Source organism: Oreochromis aureus, linkage group 23 (genome assembly GCF_013358895.1).
Source record: "Oreochromis aureus strain Israel breed Guangdong linkage group 23, ZZ_aureus, whole genome shotgun sequence".
NCBI lineage: Eukaryota > Metazoa > Chordata > Actinopteri > Cichliformes > Cichlidae > Oreochromis > Oreochromis aureus.
The window spans coordinates 13758708-13785040 of NC_052963.1; the positions used below are offsets into that span (position 1 = coordinate 13758708).

The following is a 26333-nucleotide window of genomic DNA, read 5'->3' on the forward strand; positions in this document are numbered from 1 at the left end:
ACGGTATACTAGCGATATCGCGACAACCTACTACTAAAATCTCGCGCATTCTAGATTAATAACATTCGAGAAGTGTCTGCCAAGTTTGCTAGTAGTACTAGCAGTCCGGACATAGGAACATTTCAAATTAAGGGGATGTAACCCTCTTATCGTCATTCTTAACTTCAAGAACACAAAAAAATTAATAGTATAATAGTATACGTTATTATTATTATTATTGTTATTATTATTATTATCATCACCTAAAATTTAATATAGATATAAAATTATACCTAGTTTGTTTTTCAGCTTTTATTTTGACGTCACCGGATGTTTACTTTCACATTGTTCGCGTTCCCTTCACGCGCTTCGTGAGGGCTTCGTCTCAGCTTCAGCTAAAGACCAAACAGACAACAGCTGTGTTTGCTTGAAGTATCAACCTTGAAGCTGAAAATACGGGACTTTATCGCTACTTGAAATTCAGTAATAGCATTTTAAAAAGTTACCTGAAACCATTAAGGAAATGAAATAGCTGTCATTTGGCATAACCACAGAAACGGGCGAGACGCAAAGGAGAAATAATAACAACATCAAAACCCGGCAAACAAAGAGGTCCCCTTTTCAACGGCATCATTTTTCCTCCATATTCTATAGTTATGAGTCATGTGGCCGTCGAAAATGCCCACGGTCTAGAACAGCAGGTAAGCTGTGTTTGTTTCGTATGTCTTAAATGTTCGCTTTAGAAGTAGTGTAAAAAACGGCGGTGGTAAACATTAGCTTGCCGGCTAGCCTGGGGCTGCTAACAGTATGCTATTGTGCTAGCTTAACGTTGGGTGCGCTGCATTCGTGCGCGCACACGTCTGATGGTGGCTGCGGAGCATACGACATAAAAAATGTTTTGGCCCCTCTACAACCTGAAGTATAATGCTTTTATTGAATTGAATTCTAGAAATAAAACATCCATGTTTTGCTGGTAGACTAACCGGTGTTCTTTAAAACGAAGAGCTAAATGCGAAATGACGCACGAGTGGTTCCTCTGCCCCCCTCATGTGAACACATGAAACGCACCCCTCAACTGTTACGTCCACTGCGCTTATCTTGCAGCTCGATATAATAATAAAATGGAGGTCAATGTGGCTGGAACCTGCGGGTCTACTTGCTACACAAACAATGCGCCGTGACTGTCGCCGTCCCCGGCTTTTAGATGATACGCAGCATTTTCCAGACTTCCATGTTTTTATGTTGACTGCGTCCCGCTAAGAGATGGTCATTTCTCCTGCGTCACCAGCAACGTAGTCTATCTGTGTCTGGCTGGATGGCAACAGAAAAGTACTGCATGTACTCAGTTGATATTTTGGAGAGCCCCTATTGAGGAAAAATGTCTAAGAAGGAATGTGATGCGCAACCCAGGCCCCTATTTCAGCGACTTATACGTCCTCATGAGTTTAGTTGGCCTAAGCTGAATGTCACCACCGCCATCCCCCAACCCACAGTTAGATTTTTGGTAATGAAAGCATTAAATCCAAAGTTGTTCCCTGGACAGCAGTGAGATTTGACGCACCAGCATCGCATCTCAGTATCCCAGACCAGCTGTGGCTGGGTGCAGTTTGCTGACATCATCATGATAGGAATTCAGCACGCTGGAGCTCACATCTCTGTCTCCCTTTCTCTCTCTGTCTCTTTTTTTTCTAAGTCTGCTGCAGAATTCAAAAATAAAAATTACTTCTAGTTTTCTTTTTCATGTCAAATCTGAGTACTCTAACCAGTCCCTGTAAGCAAATTGTTCACTCTCCTTATTATACACAAATATTTTTTAAAGGTAGGCAGCAGCTCTCTGTGTCACCTACTCTTATGGATAAGTGGTCTGTGGCCTCAAACACAGCCTGCCTAACAATCTAAATTCTAGTTTCCACTCATTTGGTTTTACGTGCATTCTTAATTTAATGGGGGATACATATAACAGTGACACTGAGCTGTCTTGTAGCATTAGCCACTGAAAACCTAGACAACTGAGAATCAGTAGGGAGATTACTACAGAAATACTACTGTGTTTGTGTCTATGGTGGAGAAAAATCAATTTGTAATGCCACCAGTTAATGTAAGACATGGCCAGTAATAGTTTTTATAACTCATTCTGTTGAAATGCAACTTAATTTTTTAAGTTGCTGGAAGTGGGTCAGTGAGTCTTTTTCTGATTTTGTGTTGTTTTTTTTCCTCTCTAGCTCGCTGTCCTAGACTTGAGCGCTGCAGACGGACAAGGTGGCGGCAGTAGCAGTAAGCAGCTTTCATGTTTTTGTTTGAACTTTTAACTTTGTCTTGCTAAAACAAACAGAGGTTAAAAAAATGACTGCTGTATGTCTGCATGTGGTACAGTGTAAATGCATCCCTGGCACAGTAAGTGATGTACGATGATGCTGAAAGCAGATGTTTCTGTTAAAATATGCATGTCTTTGGATGCTGCAAAGGTTTTGAAGAAATTATGTCTTTAAATCTTTTATTATTCATTAAACACGGTGACTTTTCGGTCACGTGATCTATTTTTATTTAAGTGCAGAACATCCGTTATTAATACAGTGACATTTAGTTGTAACCATGTGAAAATGCATATTTGCATGTCACCTTAAAGTTTTGCTTCACACTATAGTTTAATAATCTTTTGTCATTACAGTCACAATTTGGGGGTCAACCCTGAAATCGGTAGTTAGATGTGATTATAAATGCAGTGTGACATAAGCTCTGACTGATTTTTGGATGTCTGTCTCTGTTGCAGGGCGATACATACCTCCACATTTAAGGAACAAAGATGCTTCCAAAAATGGTGAGTAGGGTCCACTTAACCTTGTTTCCTATAAAGGAAAAATCTGAATTGTTTATTTTTAGGCCACTGAGCAACTCCCATCACTGATTCCTACCAAATAAATCATTTTCAAGACTTTTTTTGATGTTCAAATCATGCATGGTTATAGCTGGATTTCAGTCTTGTCACTGATTGGTTAGTGAAATCCATCGACATCATGATACTCGATGTGATGAGCGAAGGGCAGGTTGAACTGTGAAAGTGCACTCTCATTGGCTAACGATTTGTGATTGCCAAGTACCAATGAACGTACCCTGGATAAGGCTCCTTTGTGACTCTTAAAACGAATAAAATTTACAAAATGGCCTTTAAGTTGTGATCATTGTGACCTGAAGCAAGAAATGTTTTACTGAGGTCACAGAGAGGGAGCTGATGTCAGGTTTTCCCTATATGGCAAATAAAGAGTGCAGGTTTAAAGCACTTCAGGTCTGGTTTTGCTTTTCAGACCCAGTTTTCAGCTCTGTCCGTCTTTATTTCTCTACAGTTAGCAGTCAGTCTCCCTCCTCTGTGCTCTGCTTTGTAAACGTTATTACTACCCATGGTTAATTTTTGGAATAGTGAGGAAAAACGGGTGACACAGTATTCTAAAAGTAATTAGACCCCACACCTGTAACTCCACAAAGTACCTTTATTATATCAGCATCTGTTTTTTACCATAAGTTACAACTGGTATTTCGTCTCCTAATCCAGCAGGAAATGCCTTTGCTGCTGGGCGACAGGGTGGTTACACCATCGCGCCTGCAGCCAACTGTAAGTTCCTCTCTGAACTTCTGATTTTCTTGGATAGAGTTGTGCAGAAGTTGGGGAATTGGTCTTTTTTTAGAGGTTTTTGGGTTTTTTTGTAAACTGTTGGCTTACTGATATGAATTCATAGTGAATGCCTAAACATTAAAGTGTGGCTGCATATTGGAAGCAGCAGTAGAAGTATCTGAAAGTGCTTCTTTGAATTGGTTTGTTTAATCATTTTGACTTGATCCATCTAATTTCCTACCTTTACACAAGAGTCAATTTTTCTTTCAAAATTAATTCGATATATGTAGAAAGCGCAAAAAATAATCGCTGGTGCTGAAAGATGTCTTTATTGGCATTCTGCCACAACACTATATGGACAAAGTACTGGGCCACACACACATTACACCTACAGAAGCTGTTGATCATACCATGAAGCTCCCAGCACACAGTTTTTGTGCTGATGTTAATGCTAGAGGAGGTTTGGTGCGCTGCAGTTGCTGAGTCAGCAGCATTAGCGAGCGTTGGCGACTTTTGCAAGTTTTGCGCCTGTGACAATGGGACTGAAAACACTTGAATTTAAAAAATTTAAGAGGTGTAGCCCATTACTTTTGCCCATATAGCATTTATTGCCAGCGCTCCACCAGTAACAGCAGTGATGATCATGAAGACGATGTTCCTGCAGGTGTGATAATAATTATTAATTATTTTGTGCAATGTTTCCTCTCTGCAGACGGCTGGGACGGCACACGCAACAACTTTGTCAACGGCTACCACGACAATCGCATGACGGGGAACTCATTTAACCGTGGCCCGCCTCGCATGGAGCGGGGAAGAGGTGGCGTTGGAGGTGGTTACCGCAACAACAGGGGTGGAGCCTTCAACCCCATGAACCCAGCACAGCCAATGAGCTTTGCTGGGTATGAAAATAAAGGTGCGATTCAGTTTTAGTGCTTCCAAAATTTCTTTTACTTAGCTCGTGCATCCAGTATGTGTTCATTTACCTGCCTCTCTACTACATGAATGACTGGATGTGTCTGCTAGCATACTGTTGAAACCTGATCGCTTTGTGGTGTTCTCCTGTTAGACGCAGGTGGCTGGAACACTGCCAAGGACACCTATAGCAGTTTTGGCAATAACCGTGGAAAGTCTGCTTTCTTCAATGACAGAGGCAACGCTACCCGAGGAAGGTAAGCGGATCAGATGCAGTGTCGAGAGCTTATGTCATTGAGCTTCAACAGAAAATTCCCATGTTTACTATAAAAGCTAAAAAACGATCCTCTTGTGAACCCTTAAAATGGTTTATTATTACCTAAAAAATGTTAAGTGGAGAGCTGTTTGTGTAATTTGGAGAAAGTTGCTTCATTATTCATCATTAACGTGTGCATGCTGTGTTCAGGTTTGAGCATGGAGGCTTTGGTAATGGAGGAGGGGGAGGAAACAGCCGCTGGGTGGAGGAATCCAGAGATGACGGAGACTGGTCCAAGCCAACCCCTCGCAACGAACGTCTTGAACAGTGAGTCTGTGCTTTTGAGTGGTCGTGGGAGGTGTAGTCTACTTTCTAATTTGGTGTGATTTATTGTAAGATCAGGAAATTTCAGGTAGAATTGCAAAAGATATTTAAAATTAGAGCACAGAATTAGATTATTAGACTAGTGTAATTTCACTATTAGACTGTCTGAGTCATATTGTTGGGACTTCATTGGTTTCTTGTGTAACAGAGTAAAACACACGAAGGGAAAAGCAAATTCTTTGATGTTTTGTTATTTCCAGTTGTCATCCTAATGACATTTGTTCTTAACTTATTTGGAGGTTTCTAGTCTGATGTCAATATGGAAGTATCTTTAACTTTGCCCGTTATGGTTCTGCAGCATATCCCTTACCTGACACATAATAAATTCAAGTGGCTAACCTGCCCCAGTAAAAATAGTTATGGGTTTTTATTCTTTTAAAATTTGACATTCAGATAAATTATCCCAAGAAATTGCTGCAGTTACTCTAAGCAATAAAGTTCCAGAGCATTCGACTAACCTTTGTGTCTCTCTCCGTAGTGAATTGTTCTCTGGCAGTAACACTGGGATTAACTTTGAGAAATACGATGACATTCCTGTTGAGGCCACGGGACAGAACTGCCCTCAGCACATCGAGAGTGTGAGTTACTCACATTATATCAGATACCAGCTGCACTATTGCTTTTCTTCGCTCTTTCTGTACATGTTTCTGTGTTTGTGATCTCACAGTTCCAAGACGTGGACATGGGTGAGATTATCATGGGTAACATTGCTCTGAGCCGCTACACCAGACCCACTCCTGTCCAGAAATACGCCATTCCTATTATTAAATCAAAGAGAGACCTCATGGCCTGCGCACAGACAGGTAGCGCACAAACATAACAAAGTATTGGAATTGGGTCGATGAGATGAAAAGCAGAAATGGATGAGGCTGTCCTCGTGTGTTTCAGGTTCTGGGAAAACAGCAGCATTCCTCTTGCCAGTCCTCAGCCAGATTTACACTGATGGACCAGGAGAGGCCCTTAACGCAGCTAAAGCATCAGGACAGGTAAAAGAGAGAAAAATCAATATTATCTAGTTAAATACAGCTAATTTCATCATGGCTTTAACAGGGGGGAAACAAATGGTTCAGGTGCTGTGGGGGATTTCATGGTAAAGTAATTTAATTAAACTATCCTGTGTTAATTAAAGCGCATCCTCCAGATTAAAAAAAAAAATGCATTAATTTCAGGCACGCACACAGTTCTGCAAATGATTGGGAAAAAGGTATCGTTCATACGTTACCACAAACCGTGAGCACAAGTTTTAGTCACTGCAACAAACAAGCAGACCTGCTTAAGTTGATTTATTTTATACCAGTAGTATAGTAGACTATCAAAGAAGAGGCAAAACAAGCAGCAGTTAAAGAAAAGCAAAACCCTTTTAGACACAAGTCCTGCCTGTCAGCAGCCATCTTGATATGACACCTGGCACCTATTTAGGGAGTTATTTTGTCTAATTTAATTTAAGCTGTTATTGAGAAAGAAAATCAGCAGCAGGTAAATCTGATTTTAAAGGTTATCTTTCTTTCCTCTGGAAGTTTTTATTTTGCTAACCTCACTGTTGTTGAATTATTCCATGAACTTTAAATTGGGAATTATTTGAATGCTATGTCTCTGATAATTGTCAGGTAATTCCTATTACACTAGTTCTACCCTAATTTATATTATGAAGCCTTTAGGGGATTTTTGCTCTCAGGAGTCACAGACTGGTCCCTGATAGGTTTGACACATGTTCTGTAAAATGTTTGAATTTAGTCTAGTTTCTAGCCCACTCATGGCGTGGCCTCAGTTTTCTCTAGTTTCAATCATGTTTGTTGCTGTGAAACTTAAATGTTGTGTGTTGTGTCATTGCTTTGTAGGAGAATGGAAAGTATGGCCGTCGCAAGCAGTACCCCATCTCCCTGGTGCTGGCTCCCACCAGAGAACTGGCACTGCAGATATATGATGAAGCAAGGAAGGTATTTAAACACATTAGTGTGTAATAATCTGTTTATTTAATGATGTGATTTTTAAATCTGTGTGTAATTGTTAATACGTTCTATTTTCCTGTTAGTTTTCCTACCGCTCCAGAGTGCGTCCCTGTGTTGTGTATGGAGGAGCAGACATTGGCCAGCAGATCAGAGACCTGGAGAGAGGCTGTCACCTGCTGGTGGCCACTCCAGGAAGACTCGTGGACATGATGGAGAGAGGCAAGATCGGACTGGACTACTGCAAGTAAGACATAAACAGGAGTAGTGAGTGATGGGTAAACGTCTGTTGTCATTTTTTTCTAAATTTCAAACTCTTTTCTTCTGTTTCCTTTAGCTACCTGGTCCTAGATGAGGCCGACCGTATGCTGGACATGGGCTTTGAACCACAGATACGGCGCATCGTCGAACAGGACACCATGCCTCCTAAAGGCATCCGACAAACTATGATGTTCAGCGCTACGTTTCCCAAAGAAATCCAGGTATATCTGCAGTAATTGTCAAAGAAATTGGAACTTTTCTTCTTCTTCTTCTTCTTCTTCTTCTTCTTCTTTTTTTTTTTTTTTAATCCGCCTGTTACTAATAAAGAGAAGTGCAGCAAGCATTCACATGGTGATCAGTGTTTCATTTTAAAGATGTAAAATTTTCCATCTGTTTGGTCAGATGGTGCAAAACAGTTGTGTTAAGCACATATTTTGCTCATCCTGCAGATCCTAGCTCGGGATTTCCTGGAGGATTACATCTTCCTGGCAGTGGGCAGAGTGGGTTCCACCTCGGAGAACATCACTCAGAAAGTGGTGTGGGTGGAAGAGAGCGATAAGAGGTCTTTCCTCTTGGACCTGCTAAGCGCTACAGGTGAGCCGATCTCAGCTCAACTGCCACATGTCCCAACACATAACATAAATACTGTCTGCAGCCTGAGTAGACTTATCTGCAATTATCTCGAGCCACACATACATACACACACACACACACACACACACACACACACACACACACACACACACACACACAGATGTGCGATTTTATTTCCCCTGTCTTTTTGCCATCATCATATTGTCATCCTCACATCTCAACCAATACATTACTGTGTTTCCCATGCTTAGCACAGTGTAATGTCCATCAGCACCCTTTGTCTTTCAGTGAAAATTTCACTTAGATATGTTTGTGTGTGAAATTAGGAAGATGTATACCTCTAGGCTGCACTGAAAAGGGTTTAAAACCTCTAATTTAAAATATGCTCTTTCTATATTTGTGGTAGTTGGCAAGAAACATCGTGTTTCCTGGATTATATATATATATATTTTTTTTGCCTCCAGACGGCAGTGTTCTATTTTTATTACAAAATATCTTTTTCTTCAGATTGAACTTTAAAAGAAAGGTTCTATAGGATTTTAAATCATTTGTGGCTGGGAAAACTACCTTTTTGTTTTGTTAGTGATTATATGGCAACATTTTAAACCTCTGTTAAATCAGTAATATCAGACACACAAACATTGCTTTCAAACTGGAGTTTACATGTCAGTGGTTTGTGGTTTTATCCCAAGCCATCCCAAGTGAGGTACAGGACAGTACTGGAGACAACATAGAGAAACCTGGTAAGATCCTCAAACAGGAAACTTTTATCTGTCATTTCATATTTTAAATAATTTTGCTCGACTTTACTGTTCTTTTTTTTTTGTGGATGGAGAATCTCCTGTTTATTATATTTATTTAGGTTCTGTGTCCCATTTCACACGTCGCGTCCCCTCATGTGAAATTAAACATGCCTGTTGTTTGATTTTATAGCTTAAGGTTGTTTTGGTGTCATCTTTAGAGTATGTTGCTGTGATGTCTTTAGGTCAAACCCATAGCTTTAATGGAGAGAGTCTGGTCACGTTGTGTTCGTGCTGTTGCCGTGTATCTAACTTGTGATATAAATGTGGGTCAATTGATGATGTTGATGCAGGAAGAATACAATGACCAGAATCTTTCCATCAGTGCCTCTAGTGAAACCTGCATGAAAACACATTGCTGCTGGTCATTTTACCCACACTGCACCTCCTGCTGCCTGTTGCACTGTTCTGCTCATATAACAACATCTGCTGTAAAGTAACGCTGGTAGATTTAACCCTGAAACCTGCATGTTAGTCACCCCATGGACTGACACACACCTATATACATGTAAACATATGATCTGTACACAGGGCTGCTGCAACAAACCCACTAACTGATGTGCTATGGAGGATTTCATATACAACCAAGGGCGTTGATTTATGTGTGCATGGCAGCAGAAAACCGTTCACACGTAAAATTGTATGATTCATTTAGATCCTAACTGATCCCATTAGCTAGAAGGCAAATCAATCTCATGTAGTGGACTGAGAAGCCTAAAAAAGGTCAGTTTAGCAGGCTGGGCAATCGGGGATGAATTTTAATTTATGTGCTTGGTTCTCATAATTGCTCATGCACCTAAATTCTATATAATTCCAGCATGACTGCAACTTCATTATTTGTGCTTGTTCCACAATTTGGTCCATGCTACATAAAGCCAGAGTCATAGTGGCGCAGGATTATTAAACTCAGTCTTTTATTTAGTCCAAACACAGCGCAGCCCTGAAGTTGTTTTATTCTTTGTAGCATTAACACCCAGTGTTTCCCCTCTCGGTTGATCAGGTAAGGACTCGTTGACTCTGGTTTTTGTGGAGACCAAGAAAGGCGCAGACGCCTTGGAGGACTTCCTATATCGGGAAGGCTACGCCTGCACCAGTATCCATGGTGACCGTTCCCAGAGAGATCGAGAGGAGGCCCTGAACCAGTTCAGATCGGGAAAATGTCCCATCCTGGTTGCTACAGCGGTCAGTAAAAACTTCCTGTTGTTTGCACGTTATGGTAAACCGCAACAGGAACCATTCTGTTATTAACTGACAACCACAATCGACAGAAAAACACTTGAGTTAGAGCCCAAACGAAATGTTTATGAAGGTGTGAGTTTTTAAAGTATCTGCTCCTCTTTTTGTGATCTCAGGTAGCAGCTCGGGGTTTGGACATCTCCAACGTGAAACATGTTATTAACTTTGACCTGCCAAGCGACATAGAGGAGTACGTCCACCGCATTGGACGTACGGGACGAGTAGGAAACCTGGGTAAGGCTATAAGTAATGTGATTTAAGGGAAGTATCCTCTTGATTTAGGATGGACCCCATTTACTGCTCTTACTTGCTTATATTGCTTTGAAAAATGTCTCCTGTTTTTAAGTGGGTTTTTTTTTTTTTTTTTTTTTTTTTCTGTTTCCTGTAGGGCTGGCAACATCGTTCTTCAATGACAAAAACGGGAACATCACTAAAGACCTGCTGGACATCCTAGTAGAGGCCAAACAGGAAGTTCCCTCATGGCTCGAGAGCCTGGCCTATGAACACCAGCACAAGAGTAGTAATAGAGGGCGCTCTAAGAGGTACACACACACACACACACACACACACACACACACACACACACACACACACACACACACACACACACAGATTCTGTCTTTAACTTGCAAATGTTTGTTTTTTGTTATAAGTATTAAAAACATTTGCTGGTCTAATCAGAATCCCTAAACACTGATTTATTTATTTATTTATTTATTTTTTATCCCACAGGTTCTCTGGCGGGTTTGGAGCACGAGATTATCGTCAGACTGCTGCAGGACTCAACGCCGGAGGGTTTGGAGGACGTGGAGGAGGACGCAACCAGGCAGGACATGGAGGAAACCGTGGCTTTGGAGGAGGTGAGGCTCTGATCTTTGGATAGAAATTTATTCACTAATGTAGGGTGATTATTGTGCAGACCATTGTAGTCACATGATGTTCATTGTGTTGCTTTAGAGCCTTTTTTCCTGGGCCCCCCAGGATACCTTTTTTCTGTTTTCTGAGAGCTTGTATAGAGAGAAATAAAAGAAGAGCACTTGAGTTTGCCATATATTGTTGTACTTTTAATATATTTTGATGGAGAGTCGGGAAAAATATATTCAGTGTGAATTATGGTTTTACAGAACTGCACATTCGAGATAAATGTTTTACATCAAACCTGCATTATAGAGATTTGTTTTGCTTGGAAACACTAATTTCTGATACTTGGGCGATGAAATGCTACAAAAGTTTTACTTTATTAAGAAGGCTTTTTTTTTTCTCTTCCCTTTTTCTTCTCAGGCGGCTTCAGCAACTTCTACACCAGCGATGGCTACGGAGGCAACTACTCACACTCTCAAGTTGACTGGTGGGGCAACTAGGTTTCTCCATCCCTCCCTCCCTCGCTCATCCCTCTTTCCTCTTCTCACTCATCCTCCATTCTTTCTCCACATCGACGTCTGCATCCCATCTGTCTTGTTACCACCATTAACCCCAAGAAACCCCCATGCATGTTATTAAACTATTTATGCTCATTTATGTAGCTTCCATCCCCATCCTTCATGTCTTTTAAGTCGTTTGAACAGTTTTCTTGTGCTTTCTATGTCCACCTTTTTTTGTTTTGGTAAATTAACTTTTCTCCTCTTGAAAAAGACCACATTGTGACGAGATTCTTGAATTTTAGTTGTTTACTTTTTAAACACTGGACACAGGCTTACTTGTTAGCTTCCAGCTAGCAGCCACCTTAAGACCATTTTCCCTCTGTGACACGTGTGTGTGCTGGTAAAAAGACCTGGGTGTTTAATTCCCTGAGATTTCAGAGTGTGGGCTTCTTCAAAGAGGGGAAAATCCTTTCTTTATTTCCCCCCACTTTATATTTGAGTTTGATTTCACTGTGTTTTTGTCTGCATTTACACTCCCCGCGTGACCTCATGTCATCTTTGTATTTAACGCACGGCCATGTTGTAAATCTCTGGCCAAAAACTTTTCTAAAATATAGCTATAGGCAGGACATAAAAGCAAACCATGTCTGCGTATAAATTCAAAAATACTGGCCTTCACGTATCACACATTGGAGGCCACAGAAACAAGAAAATCTTTTTTTTCACCTTTTTTAAAACATGAAACTTTATCGAGGTCTGACACAGATGTCTAACAAAGAGAGACTAGTGGCTGGACAAACTGAAATGGCATTGTTGGCCATTAGCAGTGAGGCTAGCAGACAGTCTTAGGACTTATGGTTGTTACTGCAAATAGCATTTTTTTGTTTGTTCATTTGTTTAATTTTAAGATAAGCGTTTATGGAGAATCATTTGTTTCTGTACTGTGCCTTTAAGAATTTAAACTTTGTCTCTTATTTCCATCGTTTTTATTGCCATAATACGTTAACTGTCCACAAGTATTGGCCCACGGTGACTAAAAGTGTGTATTCAATGTCATTTGTTGGTTTAAATGTTTTCTTTATTTTTATTTGGAAGGAAGCAAACTAGGCTTGAACTAAATCAAACCTTGGCAAAAAAAAACAAACTAAACTAAAACTATGATGAGGAAACTCAAAGCATTTCCTTATCTGTCTATTAGAGACTGAGCTAATTCCCCAAAGCATATAACCACTGTAAGCATATTTGTGGATTACTTTACTCACTCTGGATGAGTAAATATAAAATGGGTCAAAAATTGCATTAATCGTACTGTTAAAGTCAAAGAGCCAACGAGCAGGTCCGACCACAGTGGCTGTATGCTTTTGGGAACCCGAGTCCTACTCATTGACACTTGTGTCACATCTATAGCTCAGCTTTGAGCTTGCAGTTTGGTTTCTCAAAGCCATCTTGTCACTAATTGTTGGGTCACTGTGTGCCACTAACAGGGCCAGCAGCAGTCACGTTATGTTGTTCCTCCCCCTCTTATTATCCAGATATGTAGCCGTAAATGTCCAATTCCTCATAGCTTGCTATAATTTAAAAAAAGCCAAAGTCTGGTGCCACTCGAGTCATATTAAATTACTGTAACCACTACACAGTTTGAAACACCTTTGCTTAGAAAACACTACATGGCTGCTGCTGAAAACAGTTCCCAGATTGTGTTGGTGTCTGCGGCCGTTCAGATGACTCTTAGTGCCATCATGCTCTTGGGAATCTAGCGCTGCTTTTAACCACAAACATTGAAACCCTTGTTTTGGGAGAAACTTTCTCTCGAGGGGGGAATACGCAAACTAAAAAGAGGTCCAAATTTTCTCGCTCACTCTATCCTGGAGAGTTGCATGAAGAGTCTTCTCTAAAAGTAGTCATTCCAGTTAGGTCTTTTAAGCTCTGTTGAAGTCGGGCGTTAAAAGTGAAGAACTGGATCATCCTTACGAACTAATTTCACTGCAGACAGCTGGGGGCTTCCCAAGGAATGCAATGCATCGTATCTACAGCACATTTTAGCCACGTGTGCAACTGTGATCAAGCACAAGATCACTCAAAATCGCGCCTCGGTTCAGTTCCTCCTCATACTACTGCTTTCAGTCAGCAGATAGTGTTTCTCAGTGTTGAAGTCACTTCCTCGATGAAATGTTTACAAAACTAGATTTCGGCCAACGCGCACAACAGCCGTACACTGGCAGCATATGATTGCTTTCAAAACACTTAACACCCAGCCCACAGAGCTCCCAGAGCTCCCAGATGGGCCACACTCCTACTTCTTCACACTGATGCACGTCCACTCTCCAGAGTAGTTTGCTATCTGGACTGGCAGTCTTGGCAGCTATTGCAACGTATTCACCTTCTGCATGCACGACACGTCCCAGCACGTGCTGCAGATTAATAAACAATGACAGCGTCCCGCCGCGATTGTCGAATGCGAAACCCAACTCGGCTCAGCACAGTGAGAAACTGTCAGGGTAAATTGTGCTTGTGGAAAAGTTGCTACACAGAACTGATCGCATGCATTTAAATCCTTGGTTATCCCTACTTGGCTCTGCTTTGCAACCAGGCTTCAAGGGGCCAGTTGACCCAGGATGTCCATGTTTCGTCCCTGATTGAACTTGAAAAGGGATCTCTGCTGAACATTTGGATGGTTCAGTGGTAGAAATCCAATCCTCCTCCTACTCCCACCCCCCCAAACTGGGCCAATTAAGAGCCAAAAAAAGCTCTGTTACTCCAGTGTGGGGGTGGATTAATTTAGTTATGTTTACATGTAGAACTCAGATTAAATGTAAATAGTTTCAACAGAGAGGAATCTCCACAGAAAAAGAATGTGAAGTTAAACAACACTTGGTGTGCATGAGAGTCACACTTGATCACTCAACACTGGACCAAGATTGGTCTGGTGAGCTTAGCACAGTGGGCAGTTTGAACACCGCTGACTAAAGTTCAAAGACAAAAGCTTGTATTCTTTCAAGAGAATACACACGTCTATATAGAGATACATTCACCCAAATTAATGCGCACAAGGTGGATTAACCCTCAAACTGCCCACTGACTCTGACAAAGCAGGACCAAGACTGTAAAACATATTCAAGTGTTGTTGTTTTTTGGTCAAGAAGTTTCAAATGCCAAGCAGATGAATCCAATTCTATAGCAGGCTTTAATTATGTTGCAGTTATTTATTTTATATCATAGTTTTTTTTTCCTGCTTTTGATTTTTTGACTCTTGTAATCAGTCTTAAGCTCCCTTTCCCTCGGATTACATTTGAGGGGGACGTTGGGGAAACTCTGAGTTTAATAGCATTTTTTTTTCTTTCTTTTTTTCCTGATGAGTTTGAAGGAGTTAAAGCAGTTAAAGCAGTTAGCTGGTCATTTACTAAATATACAAAGTAGATTTTTCCAGAAGCTTTTCTGGTGCTAAAAGACACCAGTCAAATATAACTGTACGATATCTCACTAAGCCTGGTCTGACTCAAAATGAGGGGCCAGGAGCAATGCTGCATTCAAGGACGGCTGTGAAATGATAGAATTCAGCTGTACTCCTCGATGTCCACCTGCTCCCTTTTATGCATTTACAAATGAACCAAAAACAGGAAATTTGAGTTTTTCTTTTCAGCTGCTGTTACAGCACGGGTCAGATAAACAGTTACTGTCGCACTAAGAGCTGTCACTAAGTTTGAGACTGCAGTCTAACACGGGCTTAATGACTATGAGCGGCGGTTGAATCGGCGATTCAAATGTTGACCAGAACTGTCAGAGGTGTCCCAATAGATGATTTCTTTTTCTTTCTTTCTTTTTTTTTTTTTTAAAGCACCCGTTTACTGATCAGCTTTCTTCTTGAGGTCATGAAACATTTGATTTTCTCCTGCAGACTTCTTGTAAGAGCTGTTGCAAAGTATTGAAGGAATGAAAAAACAGGACAGCAAGTTGCTAATGACAATCACAGAACTCCCTTCACACACAAGCAGAAGTCTTTAAGTTGCACTTTCACACCTAGAGGTTTTATTAAATAGCTGTCTTGCTGGCATTGTTATAAAATCAGCTTCAACCTTTAAAACTCTGTAGGAGGAACTTTACTGACTGAACTGGCAGTCGGATACTGCTGACTGATATTCCCTGTGTGAAAGCATTTCTTACTTGAATCAGTGGCTTCTGCCGACCATAAGCTTAATGTAGTCCCATTTGTTTTGTTACCAATGCTGCAGGCATGCGGCGTCGCAGGCGAATCCATTGAGTGGATGTGGTTGCGTAGATGTTGCTGTGCCTTCTGACGAGCGCTTGGCAGCACATTGAGAATCCGTTAAAAAAAATGAAGGAACCGGTGAACCTTTTTAAATGCAGTGTGACTTGTGAGAGTAAAAATTCAGTTTACCTCTTGCTTTGTAGATCAATCGTGTCAAATAGTGTTGTTCATAAATATGCAATGTATTTCAGTGTTTTTCTAGGGCAGGCTGGTTTTACCTGTCAGTCGTATTTACCATTGAGCTGTGTTAGAGCAACACTTAAATACCACTGTGCCCCCAAATTCCTGTGTGGAGGGGGGGGGGAGAAACCCTCTGAACTTTTACCCCAAGTGCAATAGAGTTCAGTTACTTGTGGCTTGCTTTCGCTGTGTGGTCACCACGATTCTCTGCATGAGTTTTCTGCTCGAGTCCAAACTGGCACATGTGAAATGAGCCCAGAGTTTTACGTGTGAACGGTGCCTTTTGAAGTGGCCGAATCACTAAAGACTGAAATTTGTTGGTTAGGGCTGGGTATTTCAAACTATTGCAGAAATTTTTATTATTTTCTTTTAAGTGTAGGAATGTTTGCTTGGTCAGATGCTGTAATGATGCAGGGGTAAAAAAATGATAACTTTATGTAAATGCTTAAGAGCTGTTGACTCAGAACAATTCAGGCACACATTTTTTACTGACTGACAACTGATTCCCGGTGCTAAAACTTGGACATGTTGCCGTTTTGTGCCGCTAACGTTACGTTTTTGAGAAAATATGAGCATCAGGGCATTATGAATAGGAATGTAGATCAGGCACTTTATCTACTGCGTTGGTCCTCACAATTTCGATTTCTGAAAGACTTCATTTTTTTGGCAAAATACCGCAAAACTCTTTGTCTGCTAATTAGCAAATGCTACCTTGGTAACATGCTTATGTAAGATGGTAAACAGTGCTACCGTTACATGCTAACTGATCATCAGTGTCTTGCTAGTGTCACTGCATGTACCTGTAACTATCACACACACTTTCAGCAGTAAACAAAGTTTAAGAAAAAACACAAAAGTTTGTGTCATGCAGAAAATGCTTAGTTTACTTCCTGCGAAACTGATCCAGCACTTTAGTTCTTTTTGTTTTTTTATTTCCCAAAACCTTCTGATGCCTTAAATGAAGGGTGATACCCAGCCCTAATGGAGCTGATAGCAAACTTACCTGTGATACAGACAGCACTGATGGTCAGAGAACAATTAATGGTGCTATGCTTCCATTGCTGCGGCCTGCAGGGCCCCCTCCGTTATAGAAAGACCACTGAGTTTTACACAAAAGACTTTGCTTAATCTTCAACAAAAGTCTTCTGTAGCACATGTCCTTTAATCCTAAAGAGGTACGACTGAGAGTGAGTGTGAAGGCAGTGTAGAGGTGTTAAATAAGAAGTAAGTGTGTGTGTGTGTGTGTGTGTGTGTGTGTGTGCAAAGGTTCTTTGAGAATTTTTGTTTTTAAGTTTTGTTTTGTTTTGTTTTTGGGACCAGGTGGAGTTCTAGTTAACAGCAAAGGTAGGATTCAGCTGTTTGCACACAGAGTTCTTGAGTCTACTTTCACTGCAAGTTTGTGTAATTTATCAAGCATTTTTGAGAAATATTTATTTTTCTATGCCTAATACAAAAGCTGATATTTTACAAAGTGACTTGACCAAAAGACAGTAAACAAAAACACTGGCACTTGAATGTTGAATGTCATTGGTATGAGTGAAAAATTTCTATTTTTCTGGGGTAGTGTGAGCTTTTTAATGTTAAAGATGCGACGTGGGGGAGCGTTTCTCCGTCAGCGTGTCACCATAGCAAGGCTGGGTTTCAACAGTGGTTGTAATTTTCAAAAATCACCTGCATTTCATAAATACAGATGCATATATTTTGTGTAAGGCCAGTAAAAAAAACAAAACAAAAAAACAACAAAAAACCCCTAAAACCTAGCTCCTTTGCTGTGTGCACATCTTTTCTTTTTTAACTGGGCAGTTTTTGCAGCCACGGTTCGTTCTTACATTCTTTTTTTTTTTTTTTTTTTAATTGTAAGAATGAAACTGGATTTTATCAGGCAAATCTGTCCCATGTATCTGATCCTCAAGTCCCACTTTGAAGTCTTAATATTGGCATCTTCACTTTTACTGTCTTGATTTAAAATGAAACAAAACAAACAAAAAACCAGATCTGACTGGGACTACTTACTCATTGGCTAAAAGTTTTTGAATTATTACCATTGGGTGTACCATAGATATTCCTTTTTGAAGCATATTACGACCCAAGATTTACAAAATAGACTTAAAAAAATTAAAAACCGAATGAGTGACTTAGCCAATAACTCAGCAGGAAACTGTTCTTTTAGCAAGCACAGCTATCGCCATCTGGTGGTCTTCAGATAGAATGCAGGTTTTAGGCACTTCTGTCTTGGGCGTAGCTATTGAGTCAGACAAATTAATCTGTTTTATACCTTCTATGATCAGCTTGTTTAAAAACCTCTGAAAGCCGGGGGTTCTCTGGGGGTGGAGGTACTCGCAGTGCTTCCTGGTTATCGGCCATGCTAGCATCAGCAGTCCATGACTTAGTCTATACCTAAATAACTCAAAAAATAACCTTCATTATCACTTGTTTTCATCCTGTATCACTTTTGCCCATTGGTTTATACATTTTTAGCACGCTAGCACTTACCCTACCTTTTAGCGCTAGCCATCATTCTATGTGGCCTAAAATCTGCTGAATCTACGCAATGTCTATGATTTTATTTTTGGCAGTATTCATGCTGTCATTCCCGAAAATTCCGATTTCAACAAAATAGTCCAGTCAGTTCTGGCAATTAGTTTAAAGATGCCACAGCATCCCTGCATAAAGCTCAACACCAGTGTTTTCCAGCACTACAGTACTCTTCTCCCAACTGAAACCTCCAACTTCAGGTCTTCTGTTAATGTGTAAAGATGTGCATGTGGTGTAACATGAAGGTACGAGGTGTACCACAGATTGTTGATTACAGCCGATGTGATGGCGACACGTTACGAGAAACAGCCTCCACTGGTTACCTTTAAAGTCACATTGGACTCAGTATCACATCCGCAAACCTGTTTATGCGACAGGCTTCATTGCCAATAATAATCAACCATAAACAGCCATTTTTAATCGGCGAACAAATTGAGAAAATACCACCGTAAATGCCAAGGTTTGGATTAAAAAATAACAAGTTAACGATCAAAGACCATTTTGTAAAAAACGACAAAAACATGCAGTACAAAAAAAAGTGTCCAGATTTTCTCCAAGTCGTTTTATTTTTCCTTTTCTTTGTTGAATCTTTACACTTTTCCTTCTCGTTAATACCCTTGTTGTGAATGTCTGGCAAAAACAAGTGGCGATCTTTAAAGTCTTCATAACACAGACTTAACTGTGGTTCTATTGCTCCGTTGTTGTGGTTTGCATCTTTTCAGGCGTCGGTGTGTTAGAGCTGTCACAGGGGTGTTTCTGGCCAATCAGAAATGGGGATTTATTTATTTTTTTCCCCCTTCTTGCAGCTGATCAGTATTTATCTGACCTGCAGGAGAGACAGAGTAATATAACGGACATTTGTACTGTTGGTCCTCTAAGCACAGACCCACTGTAGTTACACAGGGACCGATTGATTTGTCCAAAGACTGTAGCCTCAGCAATCACTGACGCATATCAGACGTAGGTGAACCATTACTTTACAGCCTTTTGTATGCACAAACTACATTTTGCAACAAAGTAATTGTATTTTTTGTCAGGGTGTCGTGAAAGACACACAAAAACAAAACACTTTGTGGCTTTATTTCAAGTTCAGTTTGTTAAAGTGATCTGAAATTCACAGATGCTGAGGTGCATTTAGGAACGATTGCTGTTCTCTTAGCGAGCGAACTGAAATGAAATGAAGCCCAGTGCTGTCGTCATTACTGAATGGCCAGACCCCACAGTGTGGACGGGCAGCTGCACCGGCCTGGTAGTTAGTATTTGCTTATGTATTAGTTTAGCAGATGTGCACGAAGAGCACTGCACGAAGAAAAACAAAACTGTGCAAATATTCTGATTTTACCACAAATAAAGGTTTGGATTTGCAGATGTAATCAGTGGTTTTGTCTTTTTTTTTTTTTTTTTTTGTGTGACTTTACAGAGATGGAAAAACACAAACTGTGTTTATTTGAAGATAAACAGCATCAAATTATAAAAACAGTGTGCATAAAATGCATCTGACAGGAATGATTGTGATTCCCTTGTCCTTAAAACACAGATCATTAAAAATCATAAACGGCTAATTTGAAATCTGAAGTTGCACCTACATATTTCTAACTTGGTACAGAGCCTTGCTGACTGGTAGCAGGAGATGACTCGAAGCGGTTTGCTTCATCCACTTTCTTCAATAAGCAGATTAAAATGACCTGACAGCCACGTTTCTTAAAGTTGGAGTCAAGTTTATTAGCTTTGTGTAGAACAACAGAACAGCAGCCTCTATAACTCTGAATAAAGCTGCATCCACAAAGGAAGTGATTCGCAGTGATGCTGTGACAAGAGACCGTAGGAAGTCGATGAGATTTGGCAACTGTAAAACTGCTTAGAAACCTTTCTCAACTTTGAGGCAAGCGATTGAAGTGACTACTAAGTGCAAAATACTGGTAACATGTGAAGGGGTGTCAAACATGAGGCCTTGGAGCCAGTTCAGCAAAGACTCCAAAGACCTTCCCCTGTGGCCATTCATAGTACACCAAAGTAATGAAATATTTAAAAAACTTAAATGTCTTTTTTAAGTCAACGGTAAAGAAAAAAAAAATAAGTGAACAAAAACTTTGTCCAGAATGTACTAAAATTATAAAACTGTGAGCTATCACATTTCTTACGGTTTAAGCCCAAAGAGTTGTGCTGACAGATGTCATGTAGAAAAACTTATTTTATTAACATGAGGGATTAAATGTGAAGTTTCTCTGATCTAGTTGTCTTCAGATCACAGTATGTGGCCCACGATGTACAATGGCAGACATCCGTTCATTAGAGGGTTATCTAGGCATTACCTGCATAACTCTTGTTCTCTGAAACCTGTCCCAGATTGCTTATGTAATGTGTCATTCCAGTCTGGGCCAAACGGCGACCCGAATATTTGCATTAACAATCTTAAAGGAAACACATGAGAACAGACAGTGGAAGGTCAAATCAGAGTTTCTTCTGGTCTCAAAATGAGCCTCTTGGGTTCATAATCCAAGTACACTGGAAATAAGGCACTGAGTCTGTGCTACCTACATTAAGAGATCATTGCTATTTCAGGCCATTTGGTAAAAGAAGGCTAAAGTTAACAAAGCCCAACTTAAAAATCTATTCTTACAATCCTGATTATTTTCCTGTTGAGGAAAGCCAACAGGAGAGGGGAGTCTTAATTTAAACTGTTGTACCTGCGCTGCATACTCGGCCAAACGCAGTCAAAGGTGAGGCGTTGCTCTTCCCCTCAGTTTTTCTTACTGCGCTGACACTTTAACCTGTTTGTCTGTACTAGTCCAGGATCCTGCCAACACTGTAAATGAAAATGTTGAACCAATCAGAGATTAATGTCCCTCAGCCCACAGTGTGCAAAAATATAATTTAAACAAATCACAATGAGCAGGACAAGACACTGTTAATATCAGCTAAGATTGTAATTACTATAAAGTTAAGTAATAAAGTGCATTAATTTCCAGCTGTAGGTCTGCTTTGGTTGCAGGAAGGCTCTGCCCTTGGTTATCTGGCACTTCAGGTCCTGTTGCTCAGACCGTCTTAACTCAGAGACGGCTGAGAATGAAATGTTCTGCAGAGTAAGACTGATGCTAACTGAAATATTCAGTGTTTTGTTCATTCAGCTTTAAACCAGCCATGATGGCCTCTGTGCTACATAAATATCACGTGAAATTACTTGTATGGAAAAAAATTAAAAAGTCTCTTCCTGTCAGTCAAGATTCAGAGCTGATCGGGACGACTGTGGTGGTAGCATTTTCAAACTCGCGCCTGATTGGTGGTTGGTCCTCGCTGATGTCTGACCAGAAGTCTGGGTTGTCTCGGTACCATTTCACTGTAAAAACAAGAAACGTATGAATCACTAACACACCATACAGGAGGGTAATGAGTGTATAGTCGTGTGTGTGTGACTGTACCTGTCTGTCTGATGCCTTCAGTCCAGGACACCTCAGCTCTCCAGCCCAGCTGCTGCAGCTTCTCACACTTGATGGGGTAACGCAGGTCGACCCGCGGCCTGGAGAGCAGAGGTCAAAGGTTAAAAGTGGACAAAAGTGTGCTTTCAAGGTCAAGATGTCAGGAGAGACGGAGATTTTGAGAGCTAAAGCTAAAGTGGATGGCTTTGGCTACTTCCTGGAATTCTCCCCTGCTTTTGCCAGCTCTTTCTCTACTTACCTGTCAGGCACAAACTCAAGCCAATCATTCACTTCAGATTCTGGCACTTTCTTGACCTAAACATCACACACACACACACACACACACACCTTTTAGTATTCATTTAATTCGCTTACTTTCTAAAAGCTCCTGCTAAATGTTTGAATAAACAGTTCCTAAACCCACCATCCTAACAAGTTCCCTCGCCAGCTGTATGATGGGAATCTCACAGCTTGTCCCCACATTGTAGATTTCTCCCACAATCCCTTTCTCCAGAAGCAACAGGAAGGCGTTTATGGCATCACTGACAAACAGGAAGTGGCGGGATTTCGGAAGGGTTCCCTGGATAGTGCTGCCGCAGAGCAAACGCACAGAAACGGGTTTAATTGGATAAGCGCGTCTGTTCCTGTGAAACACAGACCGGAACGACAGCGCTCGTTAAAACAAACCCACCATTTCTTGTCCATCTGTAAGAGGGTGAGGAACCTTGGAATGACCTGAAAGATCAAGATGACAATTTATATTAAAAGCTTGGTGGCAAAGAAGAAGATATGTTTAACTCTTTAAAACCAGTTGAAAGGAACTGATGGTGAAAGTCTGACATTTGCATTTTCTGCCTGTGCATTCAGTTGTAGTCAAATGTAAACACACAGCTGATTGCAGCATTTTTAAACCTGCAGGGTGAGCTTTTGTCTCCCCTTTGTGGCAATGAGAGTAATTACAATAACTTTAAAACAAATCTTTAAAATATGTATCACTGTAGATTAATCTTGCACAGATGACATCAGTGTGACCTGATGTTGCTTTACATAGATGAAAATAGTTCTACATACAGCTGTGCAGATATCTTATATACAGCCTCAAATCTTAAACTGTACAAATGGAGCATATTTCTGCAAGATTAGCCACTAAATGTAAAATGGGTGTGCTCAGTCATGATACTGGACCTTCTCCGTGTACTGCCTGGGCCCGTAGATGTTGTTGCTCCTGGTAATGATGATGGGAAACTAGTAACAGAGCAGTATTCAAATGACAAAGATTTTTAAAAAAGTCATTTAGGTTTTAAAATTAAAGGGACAGTTCACCTCAAATCACATTAACCACTGGCCTCTAGTACCATGTATCCATGTAGATTATTTTGATGAGAGTTGCCCAGTTTTGAAGTTCTCTTGAGTACAAGAGTACAAGCACAGCTAGTCTGCAACAACAGGGGACTTGACAACCAGCTGGTTGCATTCTAGTCATATTCCTGTAAAACTGGAAGGTTGTGGAGCGCCCACATCATTTTGCAGTTACATCGCTTTCCTGCAGCAACGACATCACTATTTATGGAAGGATTTCTCATCAAATCGATGGGTCTCTGGCTGGACTCTGAATATAAGGACTTAATGTGAATTTCTATGTATGTAGACAGCGAAAGTTAACTGCTTCATGATCACTGATTGAAATCAAATGCCAATCCAACCGGGCTCATTTGTAGACTGATAGCAGGCTGACTCGATCTTATTGATGTTTTATTGCCATCTAAATGCACCAAAGTATCTTTAAAGATGGCATCTGACTACAATCAGTGGCCGACTCATCATTAAAGGAACTATTTCAAAGGCAGTTCATGTCATATGGTCACAATAATAACACTGTTTTCACTACTGTGATTGTTAAACTGGGTAACGAACATCCAAGCCAAAACATGCCCTCGAACTTGACTGTAAAAATATGAAACTGAAAAATCAAGAACTAATATTTAAAGTCATTCATTTGGTTTGGAAGCTACTGCCCCATCTGTATGTGTTTACCTTGTACTGGTCCCAGTATGATCTGACCAGATACTCTGCAGCAGCTTTAGTAGCAGCGTACGGATTGGAGGGCCTCAGTGGGCTGCTCTCATCAAACACCTGTAGGGGACAAACATCAGAGTCACTGCCTGATCCATAAACACAAACAAAAGCACAAAACAACAACCCCAATCTATCCACTGGCCTCACGCAGACTGGCTCCGTACACCTCATCGGTGCTGATGTAGATGAAGCGCTGTGGCTGGTGTCGGGCCTGATGGGCCGCTCCCAGCAGAACTCTGGTCCCTTCAACGTTGACCTCCTGGAAAGAGGATGGGGATTCAAAGGAAGCCTCTGACAGCACAGAGAGGAAGGAGAGAGCAAAAGAGCTTTAACACGAGAGCTGAAACTACAAAAGCTCCTGTTCATAAAAACTGCCCGAACAAGCTGCTGCTCACCGACGTGAGTTTTGGCTGCCAGGTGAAAGATGATGTCGATGTTTTCGGAACTGAAGATGTGGTTCACCAGCCGCGGGTTACACACATCCCCCTGTTGAAGAAAAGAGTCCAAATGAGTAACTGTGCACCCGGCACAGTTAAAGCTCAACTGATGATAAATCCTACAAATTACACCTTATTTTAAATATAATAATATATGTAATTATATAAAAGTAGCATTAAATTACATAGATATCTGGTGTCAGTCTGGTTATTCTTGACCTGATGTGTTTATTTATCAGCTCTCACCCTGATAAAGATGTAGTTCGTTCTGTTTTCAACGCTCTCCAGACTCCTGGGGCTGCAGCAGTAATCCAACTAGAAGAGATCAGACAGTGAGACATGCAGTGCACACAGCAGAAACTAGCTGCAGCTTTGCACGTCACAAAGACAACAAACCCAGAGTGTTATATTTGGAAACGGAGTGAGGGGGGAAAAGAAAATTAAGACTTACATTATCCAGGTTGATAATTTTCCATTCCGGGTGTCTGTGGACCAGCGAGCACACCAGATGGGAGCCGCTGTAAGGGCAGAGAAATTTGAGACAGTTCATTTACGCCCCACTGGCCTTTATCTGACTCCGTCAGCCCACACATGCCTGTGCCGTTTATGCCAAGAAGACGACATGAGCTGACCACTTTGCATTGCCTATATGTATACAGTACAGAAATCACATCCCACATACAGAGATTCCTTCATTAGTTAGTGAGATAAAACCATAATAATGAAATGAAACCTGATTTGTGAATTGAGCATTCCCAAATTTTACATTTTTCTTATAATAAAAGGAAAAACTTTGCTTGTTCCTTCATTTGCCGTTAATAAACCTGTCTCTATGTGTTTTTTATGTCTAATATCTTTGCTTATATTGGTAAAGAGGCTGTATTAAACAGGATTTGCTAAGGGGTTATATTTAACACAAAGAAATCACCTGTTATTGTACCTACATTATAAATAATCCAGTCAATTTCAGTCACTTCCAATTTCTCGAAAGAACTCTGATTTTAAATTTGCTGCAATTTCTGCTGCCCACTTGGTCACATCTGTTTTGAAAAAGACATTTTTAATGCCAATAACACTTTTTACCGGGATAAATAAAGGATATATGGAGATCACTTTGCCAAAAACTGGTTCCAGCTTCTGTGTTGTCACAGGAAGTTCTTTCTGGCTCAAAATGACTTTATATGTTTGACAGATTACAGGCAAAACAAGTAATTTACAACTGTTTTAACTGAGTGCTAACTACACATTAACACTCATCTGAGCATTTGGCTCCATGTGTTTGTGGGCTCAATTCTCAGTCTGCCATAATATTTTGAAATATACCCCAGGACCGAAACCACTACTCCAAAACTTGTGAACAGTTACTCAACAGGTAGAGACACCGGGATGATTTATAAGATAAGGCAGAGTAATGTTAGTTCGTTTTTGTTTTTTACAATAAATACTTTTTTCACTAATAAATTGTGCTTATTTCTTAGTAAAGCACTGCTATTGTTAACAGAGGCTCCTTTATTGTTTACCTCTGTTTCACCCGTGCAAAGGTTTTCCTTACAGGTCCTAGTCTTGATAACTAAAAGAGGAACCACAGTCAGGTCTGTTTATCAAGCTAAATACTAAGTTCGTAATGTTATTTCAGCTTAACTGTACACTGATATGAAATACGAACGCACATGAATCCAGAGCCTCCAGTCACCAGAACAGTCCTGTTGAAGTCCATTTCCCGGTCTTCCAGCAGCTGTTACCTCACAACATGTACTCCTACAGGTATATTAAAAACATATTTACCGACATCAAGCCTGGAAGCTAGCTATCCTGACGGAAACAGCAGAGCTTTATTTCCTTCCATAACAGTAGCCGGATTGTGCAATGTGCGACAGTTACCGGCTGCTTCACGGCAGTGTTGACACGTTGAAAGCGGGCGGGTCATTAACAGTGTGTGTACTAGTTTCTACTCTCTGATTGCTTGTCCCACATGACGCAGTGAAGTTAGCGCGATGTGATTGCGTGAATCCCGAATCAATCAAACGGTCAACGTAGACCTGTCGGCAAGCGAAAACCAGTCAAGTCCGCATAAATAAACACATAT

At 40.6% G+C, this 26333-nt stretch overlaps 2 protein-coding genes across 4 annotated transcripts; one reads left to right on the top strand and one right to left on the bottom strand.

Moving 5' to 3' along the window:
- Positions 1-314: 314 nt before the first annotated feature.
- LOC116325203 (ATP-dependent RNA helicase DDX3X-like) lies at positions 315-19691 on the top strand. 3 transcript variants are annotated; one of them, XM_031746049.2, is made up of 19 exons: positions 315-680; positions 2202-2253; positions 2750-2797; positions 3527-3586; positions 4299-4499; positions 4653-4755; positions 4965-5081; positions 5617-5716; positions 5806-5941; positions 6027-6124; positions 6977-7075; positions 7171-7331; positions 7422-7566; positions 7795-7939; positions 9740-9921; positions 10092-10209; positions 10364-10517; positions 10708-10835; positions 11257-19691. In XM_031746049.2, the coding sequence occupies exons 1-19, from the start codon at positions 636-638 to the stop codon at positions 11334-11336; spliced, it is 2172 nt and encodes a 723-aa protein (XP_031601909.1). In that variant the 5' UTR covers positions 315-635; the 3' UTR covers positions 11337-19691. The 3 variants fall into 3 exon arrangements, with proteins under 3 accessions (XP_031601909.1, XP_039462945.1, XP_031601925.1); XM_039607011.1 differs by having other exon boundaries at positions 3530-3586; XM_031746065.2 differs by lacking the exon at positions 3527-3586.
- On the bottom strand, positions 17617-26241 carry LOC116325235 (dTDP-D-glucose 4,6-dehydratase). The gene is made up of 12 exons (XM_031746076.2): positions 25918-26241; positions 24699-24765; positions 24494-24562; positions 24206-24296; positions 23953-24101; positions 23769-23867; positions 22920-22979; positions 22426-22469; positions 22159-22324; positions 21994-22049; positions 21738-21835; positions 17617-21655 (listed from the first exon to the last, which is right to left on the bottom strand). Exons 1-12 carry the CDS (start codon positions 25962-25964, stop codon positions 21537-21539), a joined length of 1065 nt encoding a protein of 354 aa, XP_031601936.2. The 5' UTR covers positions 25965-26241; the 3' UTR covers positions 17617-21536.
- Positions 26242-26333: the final 92 nt, after the last annotated feature.

Coding starts and splice junctions, on each gene's coding strand:
- LOC116325203 (XM_031746049.2), top strand. CDS start 636: ATGAGTCATGTGGCCGTCGAAAATGCCCACGGTCTAGAACAGCAG. Junction 681..2,201: donor CCCACGGTCTAGAACAGCAG/GTAAGCTGTGTT, acceptor TTTCCTCTCTAG/CTCGCTGTCCTAGACTTGAG. Junction 4,500..4,652: donor TGCTGGGTATGAAAATAAAG/GTGCGATTCAGT, acceptor TTCTCCTGTTAG/ACGCAGGTGGCTGGAACACT.
- LOC116325235 (XM_031746076.2), bottom strand. CDS start 25,964: ATGGACTTCAACAGGACTGTTCTGGTGACTGGAGGCTCTGGATTCAT. Junction 23,868..23,952: donor ACGGAGCCAGTCTGCGTGAG/GCCAGTGGATAG, acceptor TGTCCCCTACAG/GTGTTTGATGAGAGCAGCCC. Junction 22,470..22,919: donor CCAGGCAGTACACGGAGAAG/GTCCAGTATCAT, acceptor TTGATCTTTCAG/GTCATTCCAAGGTTCCTCAC.